The sequence below is a fragment of the Leucopleurus acutus genome (assembly GCF_964270905.1).
Source record: "Leucopleurus acutus genome assembly, chromosome: 5".
Taxonomy (NCBI): domain Eukaryota; kingdom Metazoa; phylum Chordata; class Mammalia; order Artiodactyla; family Delphinidae; genus Leucopleurus; species Leucopleurus acutus.
In genome coordinates, this window is record NC_139147.1 from 98,144,342 (window position 1) to 98,171,537 (window position 27,196).

The 27,196-nt window shown below is 37.6% G+C and overlaps 1 protein-coding gene across 1 annotated transcript in view; it reads right to left on the reverse strand.

Moving 5' to 3' along the window:
- Positions 1 to 26,718, reverse strand: part of LOC309961779 (EGF-like and EMI domain-containing protein 1) — a gene marked incomplete at both ends in the record, with an annotated part of 452,551 nt that extends 425,833 nt beyond the window's left edge. The window contains 6 exon segments of the mRNA XM_082839272.1: positions 21,652 to 21,756; positions 23,297 to 23,406; positions 24,177 to 24,284; positions 25,779 to 25,820; positions 25,822 to 25,911; positions 26,669 to 26,718. Of these exon segments, the coding sequence (XP_082695398.1) occupies positions 21,652 to 21,756; positions 23,297 to 23,406; positions 24,177 to 24,284; positions 25,779 to 25,820; positions 25,822 to 25,911; positions 26,669 to 26,718 (505 nt within the window).
- Between the last annotated feature and the right edge of the window lie 478 nt (positions 26,719 to 27,196).

Below are 27,196 nucleotides of genomic sequence, written 5' to 3' on the forward strand. Positions count from 1 at the left end.
ATTTCTTGATTTCCTCTTTGATTTCTTCAGTGATCTCTTGGTTATTCAGTAGTGTATTGTTTAGCTTCTATGTGTTTGTATTTTTTACTGTTTTTTTTTCCTGTAATTGAAATCTACTCTCATAGCATTGTGGTCAGGAAAGATACTTGATATGATGTCAGTTTTCTTAAATTTACCAAGGCTTGATTTGTGACCCAAGATATGATCTATCCTGGGGAATATTCCATGGGCACGTGAGAAAAAAATGTATTCTGTTGTTTTTAGATTCAATGTCCTATAAATATGAATTAAGTCTATCTGGTCTAATGTGTCTGCTAAAGCCAGCGTTTCCTTATTTATTTTCATTTTGGATGATCTGTCCATTGGTGAAAGTGGCGTGTTAAAGTCCCCTACTATTACGTACATGCTCTTTTGAATGGACTGCTCTAATCACCCATCACCTCCCCCACAAAACAAACAAACAAACAAACAAAATAACATTGTGCACAAGAAGATGTATCACGTTGCTGGTCTATCTACTCTCCATTGCTGTTGCCCTCTCTTTCAGTCAATCTGCCCAACAGCTTCTACTAGGTTCCTGAAATGCATTTTTGTATTTACTGGAGTTCATCTCTGAATGCTTCCTAACTTTCTAACACATTTTCATACAAGCATTGCATGTTATATGCACCTACTTCTTGACTCCTCAACATCTGGTATGAATCAGATTACAGTAATGGTGAGAGAATTCTTCACTAAAGCCTGTGCTATCTGCTACAATACAGTAAGGCATATAAAATTCCGGAGATCCATAAAATCCAGGTATTAATGTTCTGTATATAAATGGTGATTCTTGTTTTAACTGATTCATATCAATGCTTCAAAGTAGTGTTTGTGGTATCTAGTTAATACTGGTATTTGTTGGAGATTCCTGAAAATAATAATAATGGCAACATTTATTGGATACTTAGTATCTGCCAGGCATTGAAGTGGGTGCTACCCACACATTACCTTATTTAATTCTTCAACAACCCTGAAACTGGCATTAGTAGCTCCATTTTACAGATGGGGACAAGGTAGAAGCAATTCAAGAAGTATGCAATCCTTTGGAGTGATTTTGTGAGTGAAGTCACAGATTTCCTAAACTCATTCAATGAAATCACATTATAAAGATGTCCTGCATTGTTTATGCCATGCACGTTCTACTGTGTTCAGATTCACAGCACAGCTCTCTTCCAGACCATATATTTTATTCAGTTCTACCCACTGAGATACAAAGGATGCAACCACCATGCAGTTTGGGGAGTAGGTTTCCTGGGAAAGGGGTTTGATTTTTATGTCCTCAATCCTCTTGTGGCCAAAGGAGTCCACCAGATCGCAGGGTAGTCTCAGAGATGCTTCCTGGGCTACGCTAAAGGCTTCTCTCTGGCTAAAACGCACTGGCCCAGACCATGGTTGAACCCGTGACCCATCATTTCATTAGTACTGGTTTCTAACTGCTCTAACTATCCCAGGCAAATTTACATAATTACACAGCTGCTGAATACATACTTGAAAAGCCTTCAAAGAAAACAGTTTACTCTCTATAAACATCAGTTTTCACACATCAAAACCATTTCCTAGACCTCTTATTCCAAAGAAAAATTGCTTGAAAAATGTATACAGGACATTTAAGTGGTTCTTGTTGAGGCTTGCAATGGTCTGTTTATGCCTATTTATAAACTTCTGCCATCAGAAATCTTGGTGCCACTATGGGATCTCACTCGGTCTGTCTCTTCCATTTTGATTAGGATGCAAACTACTCTTTTCTCTGCTCCACTTTTACAAGGTTAGCTAGCACTTTGAGCCCGTAGCAATTGAAAGCTAGTAGCTAGAAAGTAATTTACCTCTTTGAGTCACTCTTCAGAGCCAGTACAATCTGAGCACATTTTTGCACCAAAGACATTAAGGGAGAATTCCTTTTCAAGTGGTTATTCTTGAATTCATTTACTTTTGACACACACAATGAAATCCCAATTCTCCTGCAGGCTGCAGTGCCTTTGTTTGCTATTTTGTGCACTGTCTCCCTGAACCTTTGAATGAACAGCTGCAGAAATTTCAGAAACTTGTGAGTGCTTCCTCAAGATGGACTATATCACCATCGGAACTTGGCCAGCTGATGATTTTTCAATCACCATTTTGCCGTTTTCCTTTTAGAAAGAGTTAAAAGCGACAGAAGATCGTCAATTTTAAATAGGCTCTATAAAGCATGCGAATCAGTGGCAACTGCACTTTTGAGCAATAAAATATTTCTGACAAATGGCACTAACTATGATTCATAATGTGTTAAAAACCTAAAACATCTTTTCAAATCTAAGAAGATATTCCTGTTGGCCAGGAGTCATTTTAAAACCCAGAGGCAAGAGAATTTGCATTGTCCAGTTAAACTATGGGTTCTCTAACAAGACAGATGACAAGAGCTTTGTGGGACCAGAAACAGTGCTGTCAACCACAAAGACGAATTCATAGGATTATTAAGTCTAAGACTAAGAGGCAGAATAACATTCAGATCATGGGCTCTTCATCTGAGTCCCATCACCTACACATACACTGATCTCAAGCCATTTATTTAATTGCTCTTTTGCCTCCATCTTCTCATCTCTGAAACAGAAATGATAATAAAATGCTTCTTGCATAGAGCTACCATGGGGAATAAATGCACTAATATCTCAGTCTGTCTCTTCCATTTCGATTAGGAGAAAAACGCAAACTACTCTCTTCTAAAATCCTTATACTATTGTGTGGCACATAGTAAACACCAAACATATTTTAGTTTTAAATGTGAAATTGGAGATCACCCAGAGGTTTCGATTAAAATTAATGATAGTAGGGCTTCCCTGGTGGCGCAGTGGTTGAGAGTCCGCCTGCCGATGCAGGGTACATGGGTTCGTGCCCCGGTCCGGGAAGATCCCACATGCCGCGGAGCGGCTGGGCCCGTGAGCCATGGCCGCTGAGCCTGCGCGTCCGGAGCCTGTGCTCCGCAACGGAAGAGGCCACAACAGTGAGAGGCCCGCGTACCGCAAAAAAAAAAAAAAAAAAAAAATTAATTATAGTAGTGGACTGGCCCTTTATATCCTATCCTGTGTTTATGCCTAGCACCCATCCATTTCAATACAGGAATATAAAGCCACTCAGCATGATTAATCAATCCTCTCACAACTGCAACCAGCCTGAAAAATACCTTTGAAGAACTACAAACAAAATTGGCCAAATTTCCCGCCTCAAATCTTTGACTTTTTCAAATAAATCTCTCTTAGTTTCATCCTTTTCATTTCAAATGTTTTAACTTCAAAATATGTTTCCTTCTTGTTCTCAAATATAAAGGAATATTTGCAGTATTGGAAATACTGATAAAGCATATAGCAAGGCTAGAAGAATTCTGCTATTTTAAACTGGTATCTTAGTAGAATCTAAATAATTATAATCTGTCTTCAGCATCCACATTTTAACCTGAAAATTGTCAGCAAATAAAACACTAAATAGAAATTTTAAAAATACTTTAATTACAGAAATGTGGTATGAATTTAAATTGCTGACAGTAGCGAATGTTTTGTACTTATGCCTCTTTAAAGAGAGGCCCCCTAAAGAGGCAGAAAACTGAAGATAAAGAATGCCACTAGGGTGGCCTGGGCAGAGATGCTTTCCAAAGGTTTATGCCTGCGGATATAGACATGCACATTCAATGCACATTCAATGTAGGCATTTGTGAGCAACCATCAAGCAGGGGCATCTGGTAGACCAATCCCTTCACCCCCCCTCCCCCACCCACCCCTAATCAAGCCAGCACAGGAAATGAAAATGTCTCCCCAAATACCAGTGTGCCAGAAGACATAATGAGAAAGAGGCACATCTAGACTATGAAACCACAACATCAAAGGCAAATTTATACTAAGACGATTAGATAGGCAGATTTGCATCCAACTAATTTCAGTTTGAAATAAGCCAATGTGGAAAAAGATTTCTTTTTCAAATGTCCATTACAATTTCATCTAAGTACCAAGATCACCTCTAGAGAAATACAAAAGAAGCATAAACCTTAAATGCATATTCTCTTCTTTTAACCCAACAGTCTCACTCTAAAATCAGTAAAGAGAAATATGGCAAGCATCTGAGATTCTCACTCGCATTCATTCAATAATAAATATATATTGAGTTCCTACAATGGGAAAGGAATCATCCAGAATTATCATTTAGCAATCCACTAGATCTACATTTTAAAACTTAGTGCTATTCTACTTAAATGTTTACAGGTAAAAGGGAGATCAGATTTGGTATTTTTTGAAGATTTGAGCTTAAAACTGTCCATTACAACAGCAGTAATTCTGCAAGAGTTGTTAAAATGGAATCTTAATTTAATGCATAGTAACTTCACAACTGGCCACAAGGCTACAAGCTACAAGGCTGGCTACAAGGTTAGGAATTAGGCAAGAGAAACAGGGCAAGTGGAGTGAGAATGCTATTAACACAGGGAGTCATACTACAGACATCCATAGGAATGCTTCTGTAATCCTCCTCCAAGTTACTGAAGCCAAGCACATAGTGTCACAAAAGGCTTTCTCCTTGTGAAAAAAAAAAAAAAGTTGTTAGACGAAGAAACAAGAGAATGAAATTGGAAGTCTTCCAATGGCAAATTATTAATGCCTTCTCTTTGAGAAATTGCAAGCAGGCAGAAAAAGGTCTAACCTGAAGAGAAGGATCAAAGACTGAAATAAAAGCTTTGATGCCCAAGTTGCTCTGTAGCCCCAAAGCGCTGTGAAGCCATGAATACAGCTGGGAAGATTGCTAACCCCAAAAAAATTGTGGAATGAATTGGTTACTTAATCCCTGGGAGGATACGGGAGTGGGATTAGGTAGTGATTAGTTGCTTCTGAAATTAGCATTTAATTCAAAGCTAGATATTTATATTTCTTTCAATTTTGCTCCAGAGTTTTTACATCTTTAAAAATATATGCCAGTGTCAGTGACTGGTTGATGGGAATGTTTTATTTGAATAAAAAGTTTATTTCTCAAAAGATAACTTTATTGATTGGGTCATGTGGTATAATGTGAGACTAAGCTAAGACTACCCCAGGAAAAGCCCAGCAGGGCTGATCAGACTGCCACAGCCTTGCAAGACTGTTCATCCTGAGACAAGGACCCAAAGGTTGACATAGTCACTCAAAGAAAAAGAAACCACCTTCTAAGCCTCACTTTGCAGCCTCAAACTTAAATCTACACAACAAGCTAAATAAAATTCTTACTAATCTTATTAATTCACTCATTCAACAGGGACATTTCAAGCTCAATTTGTTTCAGGCCCCTTTCTGGGGTCCAGATATAAAATGGCTAAGATTCAGTTCTGGCCTCAAAATCACCATGTAGAGATCACAGAATCTTGGATTTTGAAATGGACTTAAAGGTCATTTTTTCTCTAACTTTGCAATCTTCTTTATGCCAATCCTACCACATGGTCATTCATAATCTAAGTGTACACCTTCAATGAGAGGAAACGTGCTACCTCCCTGGGAAGAAAAATCTTCCATTTTTGCTAAAAAAAAAAAAAAAAAAAAAAAGTGTTAAAAAAATTAAGTAGGACTTAATGTCATGCCCAAAAATAACTAAATAAACTGAAGTAGCCACTTTAATTAAGCCTCTGAAATTGGATTTCATGCATTTTCTTTTTGCTTAGCAAAAATATTTGTGTAATTCAATAAATAGTACACATACATTCTCTTTTAATAATCAGATATCCAAAAAAACTGTCTTTAACATTAAAAGCTGTTTAGAATCACAATATTGAGTCTCACCTATTGATCTGATCCCCAGCTGTTTCCCACAGGCAACATTTCACAACAGAGATAAATTGAAGCCAGAAGGATCATAATATAGTTTAAAGTCACAAAGAAATCTCCTGAAAGTCTGTTTTCTATCCACCTTGATTACTTCTTCCAGGACTGAGGGCCAGGATAGTATATACTGTATTTCTACACAACAGAGTAAGGAAGTCAGACAATACCTTTTCAAACAAAGGGGGAAATTTCTGAGTATAGTAACAGTGGACGTTTGGGTATGATGGGGAACACCTTTACTGATTTTTGAAAGGTTGTTTTGTTGTTGTTGTGCTATTATTTTTCTTGAACGTAATCTTTACCATTTCATTATAGTAAAATTCAGTTGATATAGAATAGTGGAAGACTGTTCCTATTCTCTGAAAAATACGATTACCTTAAGGTCACATACATTTTAGAAGGATTTCAAAATGTTTAAGAAGACAATAAAATATTTACTACTAGCTTATGTTTAAAGTTTCAGAAGGCACTGAACCATTTTGCTTAACCACCAAGAAAATTTCTTAACCCTGAGAGTATTTAACCCTTGTGGTCAAAAGATTTAGCTAAGCATCTGGCATAATGATTTTTTGAATGAATGAACACATATGTAACATCTCCCAACACAGCAGCAGAATACCCTTTATCCTATCAGTGACTTCACTGAAGACTTCACTCTTTTTCAGTACAAAAATGACTTTGAATCATGCAAAACATCATCTATCATTTCCTGTTTTATTAAACTGTTAGAGTTGTTCAGCTTTAATTTTCTTATTACCTAACTTTTCTTATCTGTTAGTTGGTATGAAAAAGCCTCTGAAGGATGGTATTTGCCCTGCTGTATTTATAAAATTTTAATCACTGCTTGTCATGAAAAAACATTTTTCAAGTGACACTCATAGAAAACACATTTTTCCCTCTTTAATTGTACCATCATCATAAAGTAGGACTATCTAAATGAGGAAAAAACTTGAAGAGGACAAAGACTTTGAATCACATTTTTTAAGATATGTCTAATATGTTAACTCTTATATTCCTTACATTAGTATATTAGTCAATTCCTATTTCCTCCAGTATAAGTCTTTTGTTTGGTTTGCTACCTTTCAATTTTAATTTCTATCTTGCTCACTCTTCTCCGGTATTCTTTTGCAACACGGCTTCCTCTACAGGTGCCATCAGCATGTACCCATAATTCTCTAAGTTAATAATGAAGTTACCATTGAGGTCACCTGATGCTCACACCTTCTCTAACCCACTGCCAACTATACATTTGTACAGTCAAGGCATTTGAGCTTCTCATTGTGTGTTTTTGTTTCTGGGTAAGTGGGGTTGATCACAGCTGATGCCTTATCTGAGTATTTCCCCCCTTGTATATGTGAGTAAGCTAAGGCCAGCAACCATGTCCTTTCTCTGTTCCATGAGAGTACTCAGTCCATGATGGACATTTACCCAAATTAGGGCCAAATGAAGAATAGTATTTCTCTATTAAACTCCAAGTAGATGGAAAAGGAGTCACATCAACTTGTACACAGGCTGTAGGGAAAAATAGTTTTGTTTTCTCTTCAGGTATTCCTGACATGCTCTTCAGTCAGCTGTAATGCATTCTTGCTTAATTCACAGATTTATTTTGACCCTTCATCAAGGTTAAATGTAATATAAGCAACTCAACAATGCAGCAATCACAGTATCCTGGAGAAGATTATTTGTGATCAATGAAAGCTAAGCAGGGGTCACTAGAACTCACAACAGAACAAAACATATCATCTCCTCTGTCAGAATGAAAAAAAACAGCCTTTATTTAAGTTATATATCTAAATCTCCAGTTGTTAAATATTCTCCAGCAGATACTCTTTCAAACGATTTTAAACCATTACAATGACTTCAACAAATATTCATTAAAAATGCAGGCAGGTTCTTAAAAACTTCAGGTCTCATGTACTTTATTCTTCTACTCCCTCGCATCCCCCAGTCTCCTACATTGTTCAGAACTAACAGATTATAAAAATGTTATTTATGCACTTGCCTTCTTTGGTTTGCCATCTGATTTAATAAATGGATGTGTTAGACCATTATTTCCAACCCACTTAGGCAGTCCAGACACTATTGTTCTTCCCCAGTGATGAGGAAAGCCCTCATCCAATACCATCCTGCACAACTGAGCAGCCACAGAGTACTACGTAACCTTCCCTGTGCCCCACACGCACTAGGAAGAAGAAAGACCAAAAGCACCTTGCTCCTGAAAGAGAAGAAAAGAAAGAAGTGACCCCCCTTCTGAGAGAGTTTAGTCCAGCTGAGAATTTACAGGGAACAGTCCCCACAAGAACCACACCATTTCTGACACCAATTTCAAGTTCAAAGGGTTCACAAAACCACACTCATATTCAATAATTTGTTAGAAGGACTCACAGAAATCACTAAAGGCTACTGCACTAAAATCAGCTAAGGGAAGAAGGGTAGGGTGGAGTCAGGAAGTATCAAAAGTGGACCTTCCACTGTCCTCTTCTTGTGGATACAGAATGTGTTACTTTCCTGACATCAGTGTGTGACAATACACATGGAATGTTGCCAATCAAGGAAGCTCAGCTGAGTCCTGTGTTCAGAGTTTTTATTGAGACTCCTCACATAGGCATGATTGATTGACTGACTACCCACCTGGCAGATTTCAGTCTGCAGTCTCCAGCCCCTCCGGAAGTAACCCGAAGCCCCTACCCTAAATCAGGTTGCTGGTCTTTCTCGTGTGGTAACCTAAGCCTATCTAGATGTGTCCAGCCCTCATCCAGTGACATTGGGGGCTATTGTTATATTGTCAGACTATCCAGTGACCCAAGGCCCCCAGGAAAATAAAATGCTCTTATCAGATAATGATATTCTAAGGGTTTAGAGATGACCTCCCAGAAGCTGAGGTCAAAAGGCAGAAGTCTTTTTTGCATAAGGTTAAATTCTTTACTACACACTTTACTTTTCTCATAAGCCTTTGATTTGGGGCATTTATCTCAATGGTAAACATACTCATTATGATGGTAACTATGCCCTTGGGCATTGTGAATGTCAAGGGAGATGTATTTAATAAAACAGAGATTAAGAAAGTTAGTTTATAGTAGAATACATATGGAGGCAAAAGGCAGTAGGTGTAAAAGGCAGTATGATGCCTGGTCAAAAACCCAGACCTTGGCACTATGGGCTTGGAACAAACATAGCAGGAGCTCTTTCACTTGATGGAAATACTGAAGGAGTGGATTGCCGCCAAGATCTAGTATTTGCCTGGGAGGGGGCCAACACAGCTAGTTCTGCACCTCTGGATGAACAGCAGCCTACACAATACATGTAGAGGGATTCCTCAAAGCTACCCTAACCAACAAGATCAGCCTACCTGCTGACTTCCAGAACTCTGCCACCATTTAGGTTAAGCTACTCCAGTCATCTCTCTACGGGGTGCTGGTTCCAGGACCTTGCCAAGGTTACCAAAATCCACAGGAACTCAAGTTCCTGAAATAAAATGGCTTGGTCCAGTTGGCCCTCTGTATCGCAGATGCATAACCCACAGATACTGAGAGCTGACTGTAGTTAGACCAGTAGTATCCAGGAATACTTGAGTTTGAAGTTGTTTCTAGGAGAAGCAATGGAACTAAATTCTAACGGATGAAGGGGAGAAAAAAGAAATACATACATTATGCAAACTGCATGAGGGGTAGAATAGAGAAAGATGAGAAACAATTTCCCAACCCTACTTTGCCCCCTTCATTTCTTAGCCCAGCACAGTTCATAGTGCCGTCCAAAAAAAAAAAAATACAAAATGCTCCTGGGGCGAATGGCAAGCCTTGCTTATCCCCAGGCAACTGTGGGACAGACAATACCATAAAACACTGGAGTTAAAGATATAGGTTAAAGTCTTGGCTCAGCAACTAACAAGCTGTGATTTGGGCACATCAATTAAGCTTTCTGAGTTTCTGTCACTTCAGTTCTAATTTGGGAATAATATGAACTCCCTCAAAAAGTGGCTGTGAGGCTTAAATAAGATAACATATGGGAAAGCACCCTGTTAATGTATGTTTTTTAACTATTATATAAATATGTTATTATTAGTTGAATAGATTGGAAAAAATAGCTTTCAGTTTTTTATTTCCAATTTTGAGAATATATATATATAAATTTTTGTATTAAAGTAAAAGGATTGCTCTAAATTTTAAATAGTTGTTTCAGTTGTTTTTTTCAGGATAAAAAAAGACAGTTCATTAAAATCTTGATGTATATTCATAAAAGCAATACAAATTAATATTAGGTGACATGGTTGAAATACAGATATTTCAAAGATATTCAAGGTAAATATAGGTAACCCCTTTCTAAAAGGTTATAAAAGTAATATAAGTCCATATTTACTAAATAATTAGCCTCTATTGGGTAAACCATAGAATTCACAATTGTCAGATGATTATATCAGAAGATCAAGAATGCTTCTAAATTCTTGTAATCTGTATTTTGATCTAGGATCATACAGTACATTGTGAAAGGCTTTATTGACTCTTTGTGAAATTACTATGTGTTAATTAATAAAACTGAATGGTTTTTAACACATAAAATATATACATATACACATACAAATCCCTCCTACTGTATGATACAAATCTAGGATCATACAGTACATTGTGAAAGGCTTTATTTAGACTCTTTGTGAAATTACTATATGTTAATTAATAAAACTGAATGGTTTTTAACACATAAAATATATACATATACACATACAAATCCTCCAGAGCATTTGGGTCCCACAAAATAATAATACTTGAAGAATATTATCAAAAAACAATAATAAGAATAAAATACCTAGGAATGAACCTACCTAAGGAAGCAAAAGACCTGTATGTAGAAAACTATATGACACTGATGAAAGAAATCAAAGATGATACAAGCAAATGGAGATATATACCATGTTCTTGAATTGGAAGAATCAACATTGTGAAAACGACTATACTACCTAAAGCAATCTACAGAGTCAATGCAATCCCTATCAAACTACGAATGGCATTTTTCACAGACCTAGAACAAAAAATTTCACAGCTTGTATGGAAACACAAAAGACTCCAAATAGCCAAAGCAATCTTGAGAAAGAAAAACGAGCTGGAGAAATCAGGCTCCCTGACTTCAGACTATACTACAAAGCTACAATAATCAAGAAAGTATGGTACTGGCACAAAAACAGAAATATAGATCAATGGAACAGCATAGAAAGCCCAGAGATAAACCCATGCACATGTGGTCACCTTACCTTTGACAAAGGAGTCAAGAATGTACAATGGAGAAAAGACAGCCTCTTCAATAAGTGGTGCTGGGAAAACTGGACAGTTACATGTAAAAGAATGAAATTAGAACACTCCCTAACACCATACACAAAAATAAACTCAAAATGGATTAAAGACCTAAATGTAAGGCCAGACACTATCAAACTCTTAGAGGAAAACATAGGCAGAACACTCTATGACATAAATCACAGCAAGAACTTTTTGGACCCATCTCCTAGAGTAATGGAAATAAAAAGAAAAATAAACAAATGGGACCTAATGAAACTTAAAAGCTTTTGCACAGAGAAGGAAGCCATAAACAAGATGAAAAGACAACCCTCAGAATGAGAGAAAATACTTGCAAACGAAGCAACTGACAAAGGATTAATCTCCAAAATATACAAGCAGCTCATGCAGCTCAATATCAAAAAAACAAACAACCCAATCCAAAAATGGGCAGAAGACCTAAATAGACATTTCTCCAAAAAAAAATACAGATTGCCAACAACCACATGAAAAGATGCTCAACATCACTAATCATTAGAGAAATGCAAATCAAAACCTCAATGTGGTGTCACCTCACACCTGTCAGAATGGCCATCATCAAAAAATCTACAAACAATAAATGCTGGAGAGGGTGTGGAGAAAAGGGAACCTCCTGCACTGTTGATGGGAATGTAAATTGATACAGCCACTATGGAGAACAGTATGGAGGTTCCTTAAAAAGCTAAAAAGCTAAAAGTATGGAGCTTCCTTAAAAAGCTAAAATTAGTTCCCAAACTACCATATGACCCAGCAATCCCACTACTGGGCATATACCCTGAGAAAACCATAATTCAAAAAGATACATGTCCCACAATGTTCATTGCAGCACTATTTACAGTAGTCAGGACATGGAGGCAACCTAAATGTCCATCAACAGATGAATGGATAAAGAAGATGTGGTACATATATACAATGGAGTATTACTCAGCCATAAAAAGGAACAAAATTGAGTTATTTGTAATGAATGGACCTAGAGTCTGTCATACGGGGTGAAGTAAGTCAGAAAGAGAAAAACAAATACCATATGCTAACGCACATATATGGAATCTAAAAAAAAAACACGGTACTGATGAACCTAGTGGCAGGGCGGGATAAAGGCACAGACATAGAGAACGGACTTGAGGACACAGCAGGGAAGGGGAAGCTGGGATGAAGTGAGAGAGTAGTGCTGATATATATATACACTACCAAATGTAAAGTGGATGGCTAGTGGGAAGCTGCTGCATAGCACAGGGCGATCAGCTCCATGCTTTGTGACAACCTAGAGGGGTGGGATAGGGAGGGTGGGAGGGAGGTTCAAGAGGGAGGGGATATGGGGATATATGTATACATATAGCTGATTCACTTTGTTGTACAGCAGAAACTAACACATTGTAAAGCATTTATACTCCAATAAAGGTATTAAAAATAATAATAATACTTCAAGATACCCCCATAAAAGAGCTATATGATCACATGTGTTTGGGAAACACAGGAATCTAGATAGTCCTCTGAGGGAGTCACGATACACATTAGTACATTCCAGGCTCTGGGAAATCCTACAGGAATGAACACAACGTAAGTCTATTTGACATAGAATTTCCCAAACTTATTTAAACACAGAAACTTCATTTCCTACAACACTTCTTAAAATCCAGTGGAAACACTGATCCAGAGAATAAACTTTAAGAAATATAACACATATTACTCATGTTTAAAAAATATAATAATAAGGCATTATGTCCTGCACATCCAGCTTTATACTAGCTTGACCAGTAAGGAAGAGGGAGCCCTGCGCAGATAGATGCTCCTGTTGAGAAAAGATTCGAATCTGTGCAGCTAAATTTGTAGCTTCCAGTATCACCTAGTCTCTCAATTCTCTTGATTATCACTACTCTCCACCCTTTATCTACCCTAGAAATTGACTTTTGGCTTTATTTTCTCCAGTCTTCTTCTTTGCCTGTTTCAGGAAATATACCTTTAAATAACCGTCAGAAAAGCCCATGACCAGGTTAACTAGGTCCCCAGCACCCTCCTGTCTGGAGAACATCACTGAGGTAGAAGACCCATCAGGTGCTTCCTCCTATCTCCTACTCCTACCCTCTAACACAGTCTCACTGGACTACCCTGAGAGCAGAGAATCTCGTGGAGAAGTTTCATTTTTCTTTACCCAACATAAAACACCCTAATCACTCTAGGGAATTTTAATGATTGATTGTCATACTAGTAGTTTCTAACACTGACAGGCCTAAACTCTAATAGAGAAGTGTGGAATGTTCCATTCCATCTACAGCCATTACTAGTAGGCTTTTACAGTAGATTAAGGAACGCATGCTTTCAAAAATGACTAAGAAATGAAGTTGCACCACCCAAAGCAAGCGTTGCATCCCAGTGGCCATTACTGATGGTGACGCTGTTGGTGTATGCCTACTTCACTTTGCCCAGATATAAATAACCCTGAGTAAAATCTTACCCTTCACACACACATATACACCATATACTTCAAATTCAAATGGGAAGCAAAAACTCAGTTACACTATTCCAAAAAATAGTGAACGGTATTGATTTTTGCCATAAAACATGTTAAATTTTTTATCCAGGATTTCTTCTTTCAAATTATGCTCATCAAGTTTCTTAAGAGAAAATGGGACTTAAAAATAGTCAAAAAAATTAAAAAAGGGCATTTTTAAGTTTTACTATGTACCTGATAAAATAAGAGAAGTGTGATATTTAAAAAACCGGTAACAGCAACAAAAACCTTTTGGCAGCAAGCAATGAAAAAGAAGAAAGGACACATGACTACATGCAAGATTTGGCCATTTGAATAAAGTTTTCTTTTCCTTTGAATTTTCAGCCTCTTTCTATTGTATTATAGCTATATCTTTGAAACACAGTTTTACACATAAAATGTCCATGTTAAAATCTTCAGTGGCATTATGTGTCTGAGGAGTTGAGATCCAATTTGGCAATAATGAGTGGCATGGCGTTAACATGCATCTTATTGGCCATAATTCCCCAAGTCCTGCTCCCCACTATGACTTAGTCCCTGCGTCTCTTTTAGTGTATTTCTGAGAACACCATTCATCATTCATCACATTATAATGATTTGTTTTCCTATCTCTGTAACGAGAATGTAGCCTTTTCAGAGCTATGTATTTCTTAAACAGGTTCTAAAAATCCCTCAATACGTGTATGTATAATGAGCAAAACTTTAAGTGAAGAAAATCATTTAGCTCATACTTTTTGTAAGAAGATTGTTTTCTCAGCATACTTACAAGTTTTAAACACTAAAAGTAAAGTATAAATCCCTTATGTCGCTTTCAGGGAAATGATATCAACTATATTTCTCATAAACAGGTGAGTTGTTCCATTTTAAAGAAACAGCATCACACAGCAGTTCAAAGAACGAACTCAGGAGCCAGACTGCCTGAGCCCACACCCTGGCTCTATCATTTACTACACGTATGATCTCATGTAGGTTACTTAATTTCTCCTTACTCCTGGTGTGTTATTGTAAAAGGGGACTATTAATGGCACTTACCTTACAGGATTGTTGTGAGTTAGTAAGTGAGCTGACATGCAAAAAGCATTTAGGACAGCACCTACCATGTAGAAACTCATGATTTCTGAGTTAGCCATTATTGTCATTATTATCCATCTTCAATCTCTTCTAGCCCATCACTAACTATACCCTGTAGAATCAAATAACCCTGGATGGTGCTAGGTCATTCTCTTCTAAGGTTGTCCTTCTTGCAATATCGGGCAATTCTCAAGCAGTCTTTTTTAAACTGCATCTACCTTATAGCTGCTAACACTGGCCATGCAAAGCATACCTAGAAGGGCATGTTAGTTAAAGCACTGTCAAGGCTTCTAGTTTTAAATCAGTGTCAGGGTAGTAAATCTTCTTCATGGATTCCAAATAAGATGTCCCTTTACTAGGCTCACAGGAAGATGTCAAATGGTTATTGCTTTACTTTCCTCATAAACGGTCCAGCTGTCCCTTTACTGTACTTATCTCAATCCCTGTCAATACTGCCGTATTCTTCTGTCAAGTTATGTAAAGCAGAATGCCGTAGCCCTAATATAGACTTGCTAGAACCCTGCTGAGGGCTTAAGGCTCTAATGCAATGCATCTTTATGTGATGAACAAAATAATACTGTCAGCTCATGCTAAGAAGGCATATCAATTTATCTCCATAATATAACCTGTGTTTCATCTCATACTGTCTCCTAGTAATGCTCATTTAGGATTGCAGGTTAATAGGCATGTTCAGTTAATGATTTTGCATTTTTCCAAATTAAGTCTTCTTCCCACACTAGTTTTATAATTCAATTAAAATAAGCCATCAAGTTTTCTTAGCATGATTTGCTCTTTATAAACCCCCTGCCACTTTTTCCCCATTTTCATCGTTTCAGTAGGCCTACTGCTGAAATGAAGCTGTGAATAAAGAGAAAATGTTTTCTAAACTTTCTAGATTAGTTTGCCAGGGCTGCTGTAACAAAGTACCACAAACTGAGTGGCTTAAACAACAGAAATGTATTATCTGAGTTCTAGGGGCTGGAAGTCTGAGATCAAAGTGTCAGCTGGCTGCTTCCCTTTGAGTGTTGTGAGGGAAAATACTTTCCATGCCTCTCTTCTAGCTTCTGGTCGTTGGCTGGCAATCCTCGGCATCCTCTGGATTATAGATGTCTCACCCTGATCTCTGCCCTCATCTTCCCATGGTATTCACCCTGTGTGCATGCCTCTATGTCCAAATTTCCCCTTTTAATAAGGACACTGGTCATACTGGATTAGGGGCTCACCGTACTTCAGTACGATTGCATCTCAACTAATTACACCTGCAACAATCATATTTTTAAATAAGGTCACCTCTGAGCTACTGGGGATTAGGATTTCAACATACAAATTTGGGGTAACACAATTCAATCCGTACCACTTCTCAAATTTGAAATGCTCTTGGGGACTTGCCATTTTAAGAAAATTCTTTGGTCCAATCCTGTATCTGCACAGAATAGATATATCATGCAGACAATTCATTGGACTCCTTGATTGGAACCTACTGGTTGGCTTAAAATCACACCTGTGACCCAACACTCAAGGTGTGCTCAGATTTCCCGCAGGATGGGAAGCAAAGCAACCACAGGAGCCTTTCTCCCTTCACTTTGTTCACTTCCCCTAAAGATTCTCAGGGAATCTACAGTCAACAAAAAGAACTAATGCTTGAATAATGCTTCCAACTTATGGATCACATGCATTATCTCAAGTGACTCACAAATAACAACCTGGCAGACATAATTATGGCAAATATTATTATAAAGGGACCACGGCTTGAAGGTTAAGCTTGCAGACTCTGAGCCACAACACTTGTACATGGATCCCAGATGCCCTTCTTCCCAGCTGCTTGACTTTGGATAGGTTTTTATGCTTCAGTTGGCTACAAATATGGAGAAATACGAATGTTCGCCTCATAGACTTGTTGTAAGGATTAATAATTTAATCCATATAAATTGTTTAGAATAGTGCCTGGTACGAGGAAAGTGCTCAGGCAAATTTTAGAGCTGTTATTATTTTACAAATGATGACATTGAGGCTTAGAGCTATAAAATGACTTCTCCAAGTCGTCATTGGTGAGACCCAACCTCAATCCCAGAACTTCTGAGGTTTTCCATGTCACCAGACAACATTCCAGCAACACTCTATTTTTAATGTGTGTAAACATCACACTTCGAATTAATGGAGATGTTTGGGGACTCTGGCACAGGAATAAAGCACCAACCAGTAGGGTTGTATGAAACCCCGACTGCTGGACTGCCTGCTGGACTTAGGGACTGGACTTAGGGAAGGCAAAGTCCTTGAAGAATCAGTAACCATCTCTGCATAAGGTTCTGGAAGAGCTGGTTTGGCTCGAAGAAGAAAAGCTAAGGAAAGCAAAGCCACGTTTTCTGCCATGTCCCATGTGAATCTCTTATTGAAGCCAAGAGAACTACTTGTATTATTATTATTATTATTATTATATTATTATTCCTTGAACTTGCTGTGCTTTTAATGTCTCTGGTAAATATTCTATTTTCTATGCCAAATTTCATATTACTGCTCTATTCATCTTTAAGAATAAGTTGTATTTTGTATTTTCAAATCTTTTCATAAAACTTCCTTTATGTCCTAGCATCACACAGAGCAACCCTCTCTTGTTTTCTTTAGAACAGAACTATCCTCCATCATAGCACCTATGAGCTATATTAGAATCACTGATTTCTTGGTCTCTATTTCCCACCACACTAAGGATATCACATTTGTTTTGGAATCTGCAGCACCTAGCACACAGACTGAGGTATTAGTATCTACGGACTAAATAGAAGACTGACTAGAAGAATGAATGAATGAATATATAAGTGAAAGAAAGAAGAAGACCTCTGAGTCTTAGCATCCAACCCTTAGGCACATTACAATTTAACCTGACTTCTGACCAGGAAAAGGGAAGATGGGATAAGTAATGAGGAGAAAAGGAGTGACTTTGTGTGTGAAATTAATCAGTTAATGAAGCTCCAAGTTGTTTTGCCTGGATCCACAGAATTAAAAAAGAGAAAATTTCACCACTAGCTATCTAGCTTGATTTGCATGTGTTCAATCTTCAAAGTATTCCCTTTGATTCCTTTAATCAATAGCTATTTTAGAAAGCTCTTCATTACTTCCTAATTGTCCAAATTCATTTTCTTCATTTTTCCTTATTAGAAGCAGATTTTTTCAAATGAGTTAAATAGATCAGCAATTTTAGAATCATTATCAACTTCAAGCATTTCTCTCAGTTATCAGCATGTCCCTTCTCTCTCTAGGACTGGATTCCTTTCTCCATTTTTAAAAGGCCATCTGGTTTATTTTATTGACTTATTTTTCCCATACGTCTCAAATAAAATCAACTTTACCTTATACTGAGAGCAATCCATGTTTACAATAACTCTGATCCTAGATGTTTTAATCTATCAGATATCTGGTTTTAGATGAAGATGCAAGTGATTCTCCATTATGTTAATATGTCAAAAAATAAGTAAATAATTGGCACTCATCTAGGTTTTAACCCATCCCAACCAGATAAGCTTGTAAAGTCATTACCATGGCCAACAAAACATTTCAAAGATAATTTAAATGAATACTTTGATCCTTAAAAATACACATATTCATTGAACCCAACAATCCCACTGCTGGGAATCTGTATCACGGAATTAAAACCACCATACTATTGTAGCACTAATGTTATGCCAAAAAGCTACAAACAAAATGAATGTCCATCAATAAATGGGTGGTTAAAAATTTATGGTATATCAATTCCATGGAATATTATACAGCTGTTTGTACATGAACCCAGAGAGATATACAAAAGAGTATTCAGAAGACTGTTACTAGGGAGGAGAGAGAATACTGGATGGGAAGAGGAGAGAAGAAAGAGTAATGTAAGAAAAAAAAAGAGGGGGCATTCATGACAAAACCATTATATAAGATGTGATCTCAGTTATGTAAAATTCCATATGTTGTATGAATATGATTAAATATACATAAAAGGATGACCACATGGTTTTCTGAGGGCAAAAGGATTATACATTTTCACTTTCTTATACTGTATGTACTGTTAGTTTTTACTACTTTTTTTTTTTTTTTTTTTTTTTTGCGGTACATGGGCCTCTCACCGCTGTGGCCTCTCCCGCCGCAGAGTACAGGCTCCGGACGCGCAGGCTCAGCGGCCACGGCTCACGGGCCCAGCCGCTCCGCGGCATGCAGGATCCTCCCGGACCGGGGGCACGAACCCGCGTTCCCTGCATCGGCAGGCGGACTCTCAACCACTGCGCCACCAGGGAAGCCCGGTTAGTTTTTAATAATCAAAAAATCTTTAATTTGAATTATTTTTATCATTTGAATCATTGTTTATATAATTTGAAAAACATTAAATTAATTTTCATTTTGATATATATACTATACCTAGAGGGAGAGAGAGTAATGTCAATCAGACCAGGGTTTATATACTCATAATTCAGAACCCAAATCCAGCCACTGGATAAGAGATCGGCTATAGGAAGTACCTCCTGACTATAATCCACCTGCTTGACAGACTATGTATATGTCCTATCAATTATATTCTTTTTAAAAACAATCTTTTCTAATTTTCATTTTTGATCTACTTTCAAGACTCAGCTAATGCCATTCCTTCTTAACTGTGTTCTCCATTTGTCTCACCAAATATTTGATTTCCTAGAAAGTCTTCAAAATTCCCCCCTCAAACCCTCCTAAATTTCTACACTTCATGATAGCTCATTTTGCTGGATGAAATGTGATATCACATAGGAGATGCCTGAACTTCTATTTCAGTTTTGTATATCCCTCAGGGTTCATCAATTTGTCTTTTTACATTCAACAGGAGTTCTACAGTGAGAGAAGAAACGTCAAAATCTAAAGGTAAACACTTGGACAACAGTACTTAAAAGTGCAATGCAGACTCCTGAACAGTATTTTGTGTGGTTCACCTTCCCTCATGACTTCTGGAACTTCCTGGTATAAAAACAAACTTGTGGGGACTTCCCTGGCGGTGCAGTGGTTGAGAACTCACCTGCCATTGCAGGGGACATGGGTTCGAACCCTGGTCCGGGAAGATCTCACATGCCGCAGAGCAACTAAGCCCATGCACCACAACTACTTAGCCTGAGCTCTAGAGCCCGCAAGCCACAACTACTGAGCCCGCATGTCACAACTACTGAAGCCGGCGCGCCTAGAGCCCGTGCTCTGCAACGAAAGAAGCCACCACAATGAGAAGCCCGTGCACCACAACAAAGAGTAGCCCCCGCTCGCCACAACTAGAGAAACCCTGCACGCAGCAACGAAGACCCAGTGCAGCCAAAAATTAATTAAGTAATTAAATTTAATTTTAAAAAAACAAAGTTGTGGAAAACACACACTGATTCTGCCCATGTTTAAAATAATCCAGTATTTTCACCAACCCCAAACTGAAAAATACAAAATCTAACTATTTGAATTTCAAAAATCATTTTAATTACTTTTATAAATTAAAGTTACGAAATTGGAATAATCAAAATATTCAAGTACTGATGTAGAAAAATAAAGAATAAATTAATCCAGGTGTAATTTCGAGGCTATGATCATTACCATATGTCTCCTTAATTACCTTTCCCCTCAGGGACTTGATGTTTTGCAAGATTTACTCTACCAAAACAAATGAAAGTAATAATTGATGTTTTTTATTTTTAATGAATCACTGACATGTAATTGCCCATCTCAGATACCGATCAAGATGAGGAAACCAGTGTTGCCCATGTAGTTGAAACAATTTCTTTAGCGGCAAATAATTTGGTCTCATGGAACAATGTACAGTCGCTGTTAGCATCTTAGAAACAATGGAAACAACTGAAGATGTACTCCAGAGCTCGGACTTCTGTTTCACAATTAGTCTTCCATAGTCAAAGAATAAATTGGGATTAAAAAAACAGCTTTATTTTAATTCACAAATAAAAATAAAAAGCAAACAACCTAGAAAAGAATATCAAGATTAATTTACAAGAAGGATAGCTTTGAGGTGCCCCATGAAAAACGTGAGCCTGAACCTTACGCCAAGGGCAGAGGAGACAAATGAACATGAGTGATGAGCCCTCAGCAACGTTCCAATTTCACTGACAAAGATTCAAGTAATGGATAAGAGAAGGCAAACATATCAGCAGAAGATAATGAAGACAATATTTTTGTTCGCTTTGTACATCTATTTCTTTAACTTCTATACAATTGGTTTTGCTTTGTTTAGTTTTCTCTGCCCTGAAAAGATAAATGCAGATGCATTCACATTCTCTGGAGACTAGAATCAGATGATCAAGTCAAAACAAATCCTTTTTGAAAGCACCCAATCTCATAGCAGATACAGTAAAAGATAAATCATTGGCCATTTTGAAAATTTCCTGCACAAGAAACGTGTTAAATGCACATGTCCTGAATTGACAGTTGATTAAGCTCCAACCTTAAAAACTAGGTTACCGAGTTTTGAAACTTTGAGAATAATGCAAGTGTCAGGTTTTTCATGCTTTTTTTAAAACACCGAACACAAAAGTAGTAAATATCACATCACACTGAATTCGTCTTAATCTCCACTTTGTTCATTCACAAACTCCATAAATCTCACAGAAGAATACTGTACCAGCACTTCCAAACCATGGCTCCATTAAAGATTTAACATCTGAGGTCAGAAAGAGGTTTTCTTATTAAGCTGCCATTTCCTTTACAAAATAGACTGTTTTGTACTTACTGCTACCCTTTGAACTCTTATAGTGAATAATTAAAACTAAACTGCAAAGCATAATTGGCGATGCCGAGTACACTGTAGGTTGTGGGGTTTTGCTTAGTGGCTCATTTAAAATGCTCACCAATCCCCAGAGGGATAACCCTGCCATTAGTCTGAATTGACAAAGTTGGCTGGCCCCTAAAAGCAAGGCAGACAGCTCCAAATCATAATAAAATGGTCTCGCTGGCGACTCACCGTATTGACAGTGGGGTCCCTGAAAACCCTCGGAACACTGGCACTGCCGGACTTCACCCTCTGAGCATCTCTCCCCATGGAAGCAAGTCCCCACTGCAGAGACAGCTAAAAGGAAGGTACACAAGAAGGCCAGGGAGGACAGAGTTGAGGGAAAGAAAGAAAATCCTCAAGGTAAGCACCAAGTTGCTAATATAGATACAATCTAGAAATTTCCACCAGCTCTTCCATAGCCCCTCTACAGAAAACAGTGTTTTCATTACACATTAAGGCCTTGCTGTCTAAAGCCTTGCAGAACTCTGTACGTGGTAACATCTGCATCACCTTGAAGCTTGTAGAAATGCCCCACCCGGGACCTAGTGAAAAAGAATCCACATCTTAACAAGCTGATCCTTATTCACATTCGAGTTTGGGTAGTAATGGCCTATAAGGGAAAAGAATCTAAAAAAGAGTGGCTATATGTATATGTATAACTGATTCACTTTGCTGTACACCTGAAACCAACACAACATTGTAAATCAACTACACTCCAATAAAAATTAAAGAAAAAAAAAAGGAGTGGAATTAATAATAAAGGAACTCCATGGAGAAGATGACTGTGTAGCCCAAACAATCTAAAAAACAAGCAAGAAATACGAATACTTACCAGAGGCAAAGGACTGTGCTAGGTGTCATACAACAATATAAAGAATTCATCTCACAGTCATTAATTTCCAGGAGTCTATAATACAGTTGAGAGGACATCGTGGGCAGATGTACTCACTGAGTTTAAGCCAAACCAGCTGCAGTGGCCTAGCACCGCGTGCAAACACAGTGACCCCCTCAACACTAGGCCTGCTTACTATGGGAAGCCGGAGGCAACTTCACTGAGACAGTTCGAGAGAAGAAAGTACGGTGGGGAGGGAAGCAGGCTGCCAACAAACTCCCGCAGGTGCAGGATAACAGGAGAGATGAATTGCTGTGCTGTGGTCTGCACTGACTGCAACACACTGAAGCGTTTTAAGTGACTTCACAATAACCATAAACACATAGGTAAAGGAGTCGCTAAACAGAGCCATTTCTCCTGGCGTGAATGAACTATGTAATACCACTAGTTCTGCTGCTTGAGGGCTGTCAAATATACTCCAAAGGTTCTGCAGTACCCTCAACCAGAGGTTTGTAAAAGGACTGCATGCCTCATCTTAAAAAGTAAACTGCCTCCCGAGTTCTGCAATTAATCATGACAAGCAGACGTCAAGAAATCCCATTTAGATTTCGTACAGTGATTTCCCTCCGGACTTTTGAATCAGCTGTGGATTACAAATTTGATGATATGGGAAAGGGGCGAACAGAAAAGGGAGATGGAAGCTTACAAGGTGTAACCCGTCTGGCTTTAAATAAACTGTCTTTTACATAAAGAGACAGAATATAAAGCAGCAGCTCTATGGGTCCTGAATTCTGACCTATCATTAGCAGCGCTTAACAGAAAGACTCTTTGTGCATTTCTGCACATGTCATGTGTGCATTTTCAGTCCAAAGAGATGCTCTGAATCTGTGGTGATTCTAAAGATGCCTAAAACTTGACAGGCATGATATGATTGAAGCCCAAAACAGAGTGAAACCACTACTTCTAGTGACAGAGAGTTAGACAGGAAGAATTATAACTTACAGCATAGGCAGCCAGGTTCATTGTCCTGCCACCTCCAACCAGGGCAGCGCCTGTAGATGGTCTGCCGCTCCATGCTGTATGACTGTCTGTAGATGGTGTAGTACCAGGTCCTAAGAAATAGGAATCTAGGTCAGTAATGCTTCCTCTTCAGGCCAAAGCTGTCACTTTAAACTCACTAAAAAATTCTCCCTGCAATCCAAATCCTGCCATTTATACACATACACAAAAATATATTATCTGTATACATTATACATGCACTCACGTGCACGCACACACACACACACTAAATATATAACCAAGATTCAATATAAGTATAGGTTATTGAAAATTAAGAGAGGCCTCCAGTCCTGCAGCATAAACTTACCTAAGGGTCACTGAAGCTATCAAAAATGGAACCCAAAATTATGAAGAGAATAATGAAATCCTGGAGGATAATAAGGCACATGCTTTTCAATTTGACCGTGAAGGCCCCTCATGTATTGGTCTCGTGATAGTGTGCATTCTCAACAGTGGTGACATCACCCACAAGTGGGGGGACAATTGGCTCTTGGGTAGGAGCGGTGAAAAATAATCTTTAATACAATGGTCTGTGGTCCTACAAACCAGCAGAGTTCACAAACAGAAACAAAGTATATCTGTGGTATTAAAACTTCATGGAGGAGGGGGACGATTACTAAAATTTAAAAAACAGTTTACAAAGGTTCCTTAGGGGGGCAATAATGAACAAAAATTGAAAATACTATCCTATTAACTATTTGTGCTGACCTCTTAATAGACCATAATACCAGACATCTCTAAACTGGCTTACGTCCTTTCTATCAAATTGATGTCATATTTACTCTTTATCCCCAAAGTATTATATTCTCTTCCTTTCACATACCTATCCTCATATCCCCAGCCCAAATCCCCTTCATATTCAAAACCATTTTCAAGTTTCACTTCCTCTAACTTCTCTTTCCCCATCATGTCAATGTATATTGTTCTTTCTCTTCTCTCATAAATAGGATTTAATGTCAATTTTTATGACACAATTATTCACCATCTTGAAGTGTCACCTAATATTTTGGAGGTGCATCTCTTCAACAGGGATATAAGTGTAGGTTTGCAAACTTACATACAAACAAAAGGGATATTAGTTTGGCAAAAATGTCCAACATCTTTTAACACTGCCTCAACTCCAAACTCAGTTTCATAAATACTTGCTGAATAAACGGATGTATAAAACTATTAAGCTCTTGAAAATAAATAAAACATGTTTTACTTATTCATGTTTGCTTTCCCAAGTCTGAACGTCTATATGGTAGTGGACTTTCTTTGGTTCAGTGTAATATCAACAATGATTAAACCTCATGGGATGAGTACCAAAAAATCTAAATGAAAAGCTATTTTCAAAAACAGGTACTCTAATACCTACTATGTACCAAGCATTGTGCCACAAGTGTTAAATATGTTTTCAGTTAATCCTCATAATATCCATGTGTGGTATTATTTTTCCAACTTTACAGACTAAGGCACAGAGAAATGTAGGAACTTCTGCCAGGGCCACACAGCCAGTAAAAGCCTGAAGCTTTTTCTGATTTAAATTTAATTTAAAGGTCCTGAGTATAGACCAAAAAAAGACTATTCATCTGAAGATTAAAAATACACACATACAATGTATATGTAAATATCCATAATTATAAATGATTTAATCTTATTTTACTTAGTCCTATATTATCAGTGTTCTGCCATTTCTACACAATGGCAAACCCAGTTATTTACAAATGCCCTCAACTTTCTTTTAGTAATCGTAGTAATAGTAATAATAAGAATAATAAATTCATTAATCTAAAGCCACACTTTTTTTAAGTTTGTTTCCTGATTTCATTTTACAAGTTTTAATGTGTAAAACCTGAACACATTAGCAGCCATTTGTGTTAACAGGTACTTAGATATTTTATAAAATTATTTTTAAACTTTTTTTAAAAAGTCCCTATGAAGGCTTCACGCATAGAAAGTGCATACTTGCTTTTTCTCTCCTCTCCCAGCCAGCCCAGTTAATCCTAATTCAAATGCCATAATAAAGTTAAAGAAGCTCTAGGTTTCAAAGTGTTACAAGAGAACCAAGGGCAGATGAGATGGTTCACAGTCATAGATGCCCAGATCCAAGTCATGCTAAATTTAGCAAACCAACACAATATTCCTTGTTTCTCTCAAGCTTCTGATCTCCAGCTTTCAAAAGTTTATCATGTCAAGAGATAAAATTAGTGGCATCTAACCCCAAATAGCTCACACATAAAACGAGGCATGAACTAAAGTAATAATATAGCCTGTTTCTGAAGGAAAATATATCACTTTGAAAGTTCCTGGTGGGCATAGGTTACACTCGTTTACTTAATTATGCAGTTATTTTCTAAAATTTATTGGATGAAATCTTTAGATGCCGTTGAGGCTTTGGCTTTGATTTTCAGGAATCAAAAGGACATAGCAGGAGCACCCTCACCTTCTTTCATAACTCACACACCACCATGGGCCACTGCAGCCGTTTCCAGATCTTGATGGTGAGTGTGAATGCTTGGACACGTGGGTGTGGTAGCCCCACCACAGTCAGCTGCTGTTCTTCGCAAACATTTGGCCTTGGAAAAAAAAAGAATAGAAATGTAATAAAAATAGATTACTTCTTTATGTTTTATTTATGAATCATTTGCTCCTTCATTTTCCACAAAAAGCTTGTGGTGACTTAGATAAAGTAGGAGAGAAAAATACGGGCAAGGTAAAAAAAAAAAAAAATGCAGGCCCAGGAAAAAGAAAAATCAGAGTAGATTTTAAAAACAAGGAAAAATTTAGAAGACACATATAAAAGTCATAAGTTCTCATGTGCTTGAGAAAATTGAGCTGCAAATTAAGTTCTGATCTCTTTGGAAACCAAACTATCTGAAGAAACACAATTGCAGGATTCCCAATATCCATGAAGAAAAAAGGCAGGCTGATTCATCAAAAGGAGTTAAATTTTTCCTGGAAATGATTCCTGAACAATATCTCCATCGACATGTTTAGTTAATTCAGGTTCACCCATAATGCTCATTTAAACACAAATACTTTTCAACCAGCACCATTATATCAATATTTCCTTATAGAAAGTTTATACAAATTTACAGGATTTTAGATAGATTATCTTTAATTTTTAAATGTGTAGAGCTAGATAACACTCATCACCTGGAGTGTCAGAATTAAATTCTTTTGTCATCTGAGGAATGCTTTACTTAGTGATGAATGATTTACTAGTCCATACCAATTGCTTTGCTTTTGAAAACAGCACTAATTATAAAGCCATCTGGCCCAAACACTCACACTTTTCATGCATTCAAAGTCACCTGCATGCCGTACACTGACCTCCCTAGGGTCAGACTTTGACGTTCTTTTTTCGCTATCAGGAAACTCATAGTCTAGTTGAACTCTCCATATTCATAATCTGCTGAAAATAGAAACGCTTTCTGATTCAGGATTCTAGTCTGTCTCTAAACAACGTGTGAACCTGTCCAGTGTTAACACTGATAAAAACAGCTAATAGCGATTCCTGCACTGAAATCACGCACCTCACCCTCCACAGCTGCAGTCCGTTTTTGTGATCACTTCTTTCTGAGGGTCTGACTAAACCTCACCCTCCGATTTCACCTACAGTCCAATCCTCACTTCCAGATATATTTCTGAAAGGTAATTTTTTCGGACTGTTAACTTCACCTAAACTGAATAAAATTCATGTTGAACGTTATTTATGAGTTTGCATAGCACATTTTAACGCTTTAGGTAAATACTGTAATAAAACAATAAATGTAAAAACTGCACCTAAGTCGGGCATCCATGTGATCATCAAGAATTGGGCAGTGGACCTAAAGAAAACTTAGCTTTTAAAAATGCCGT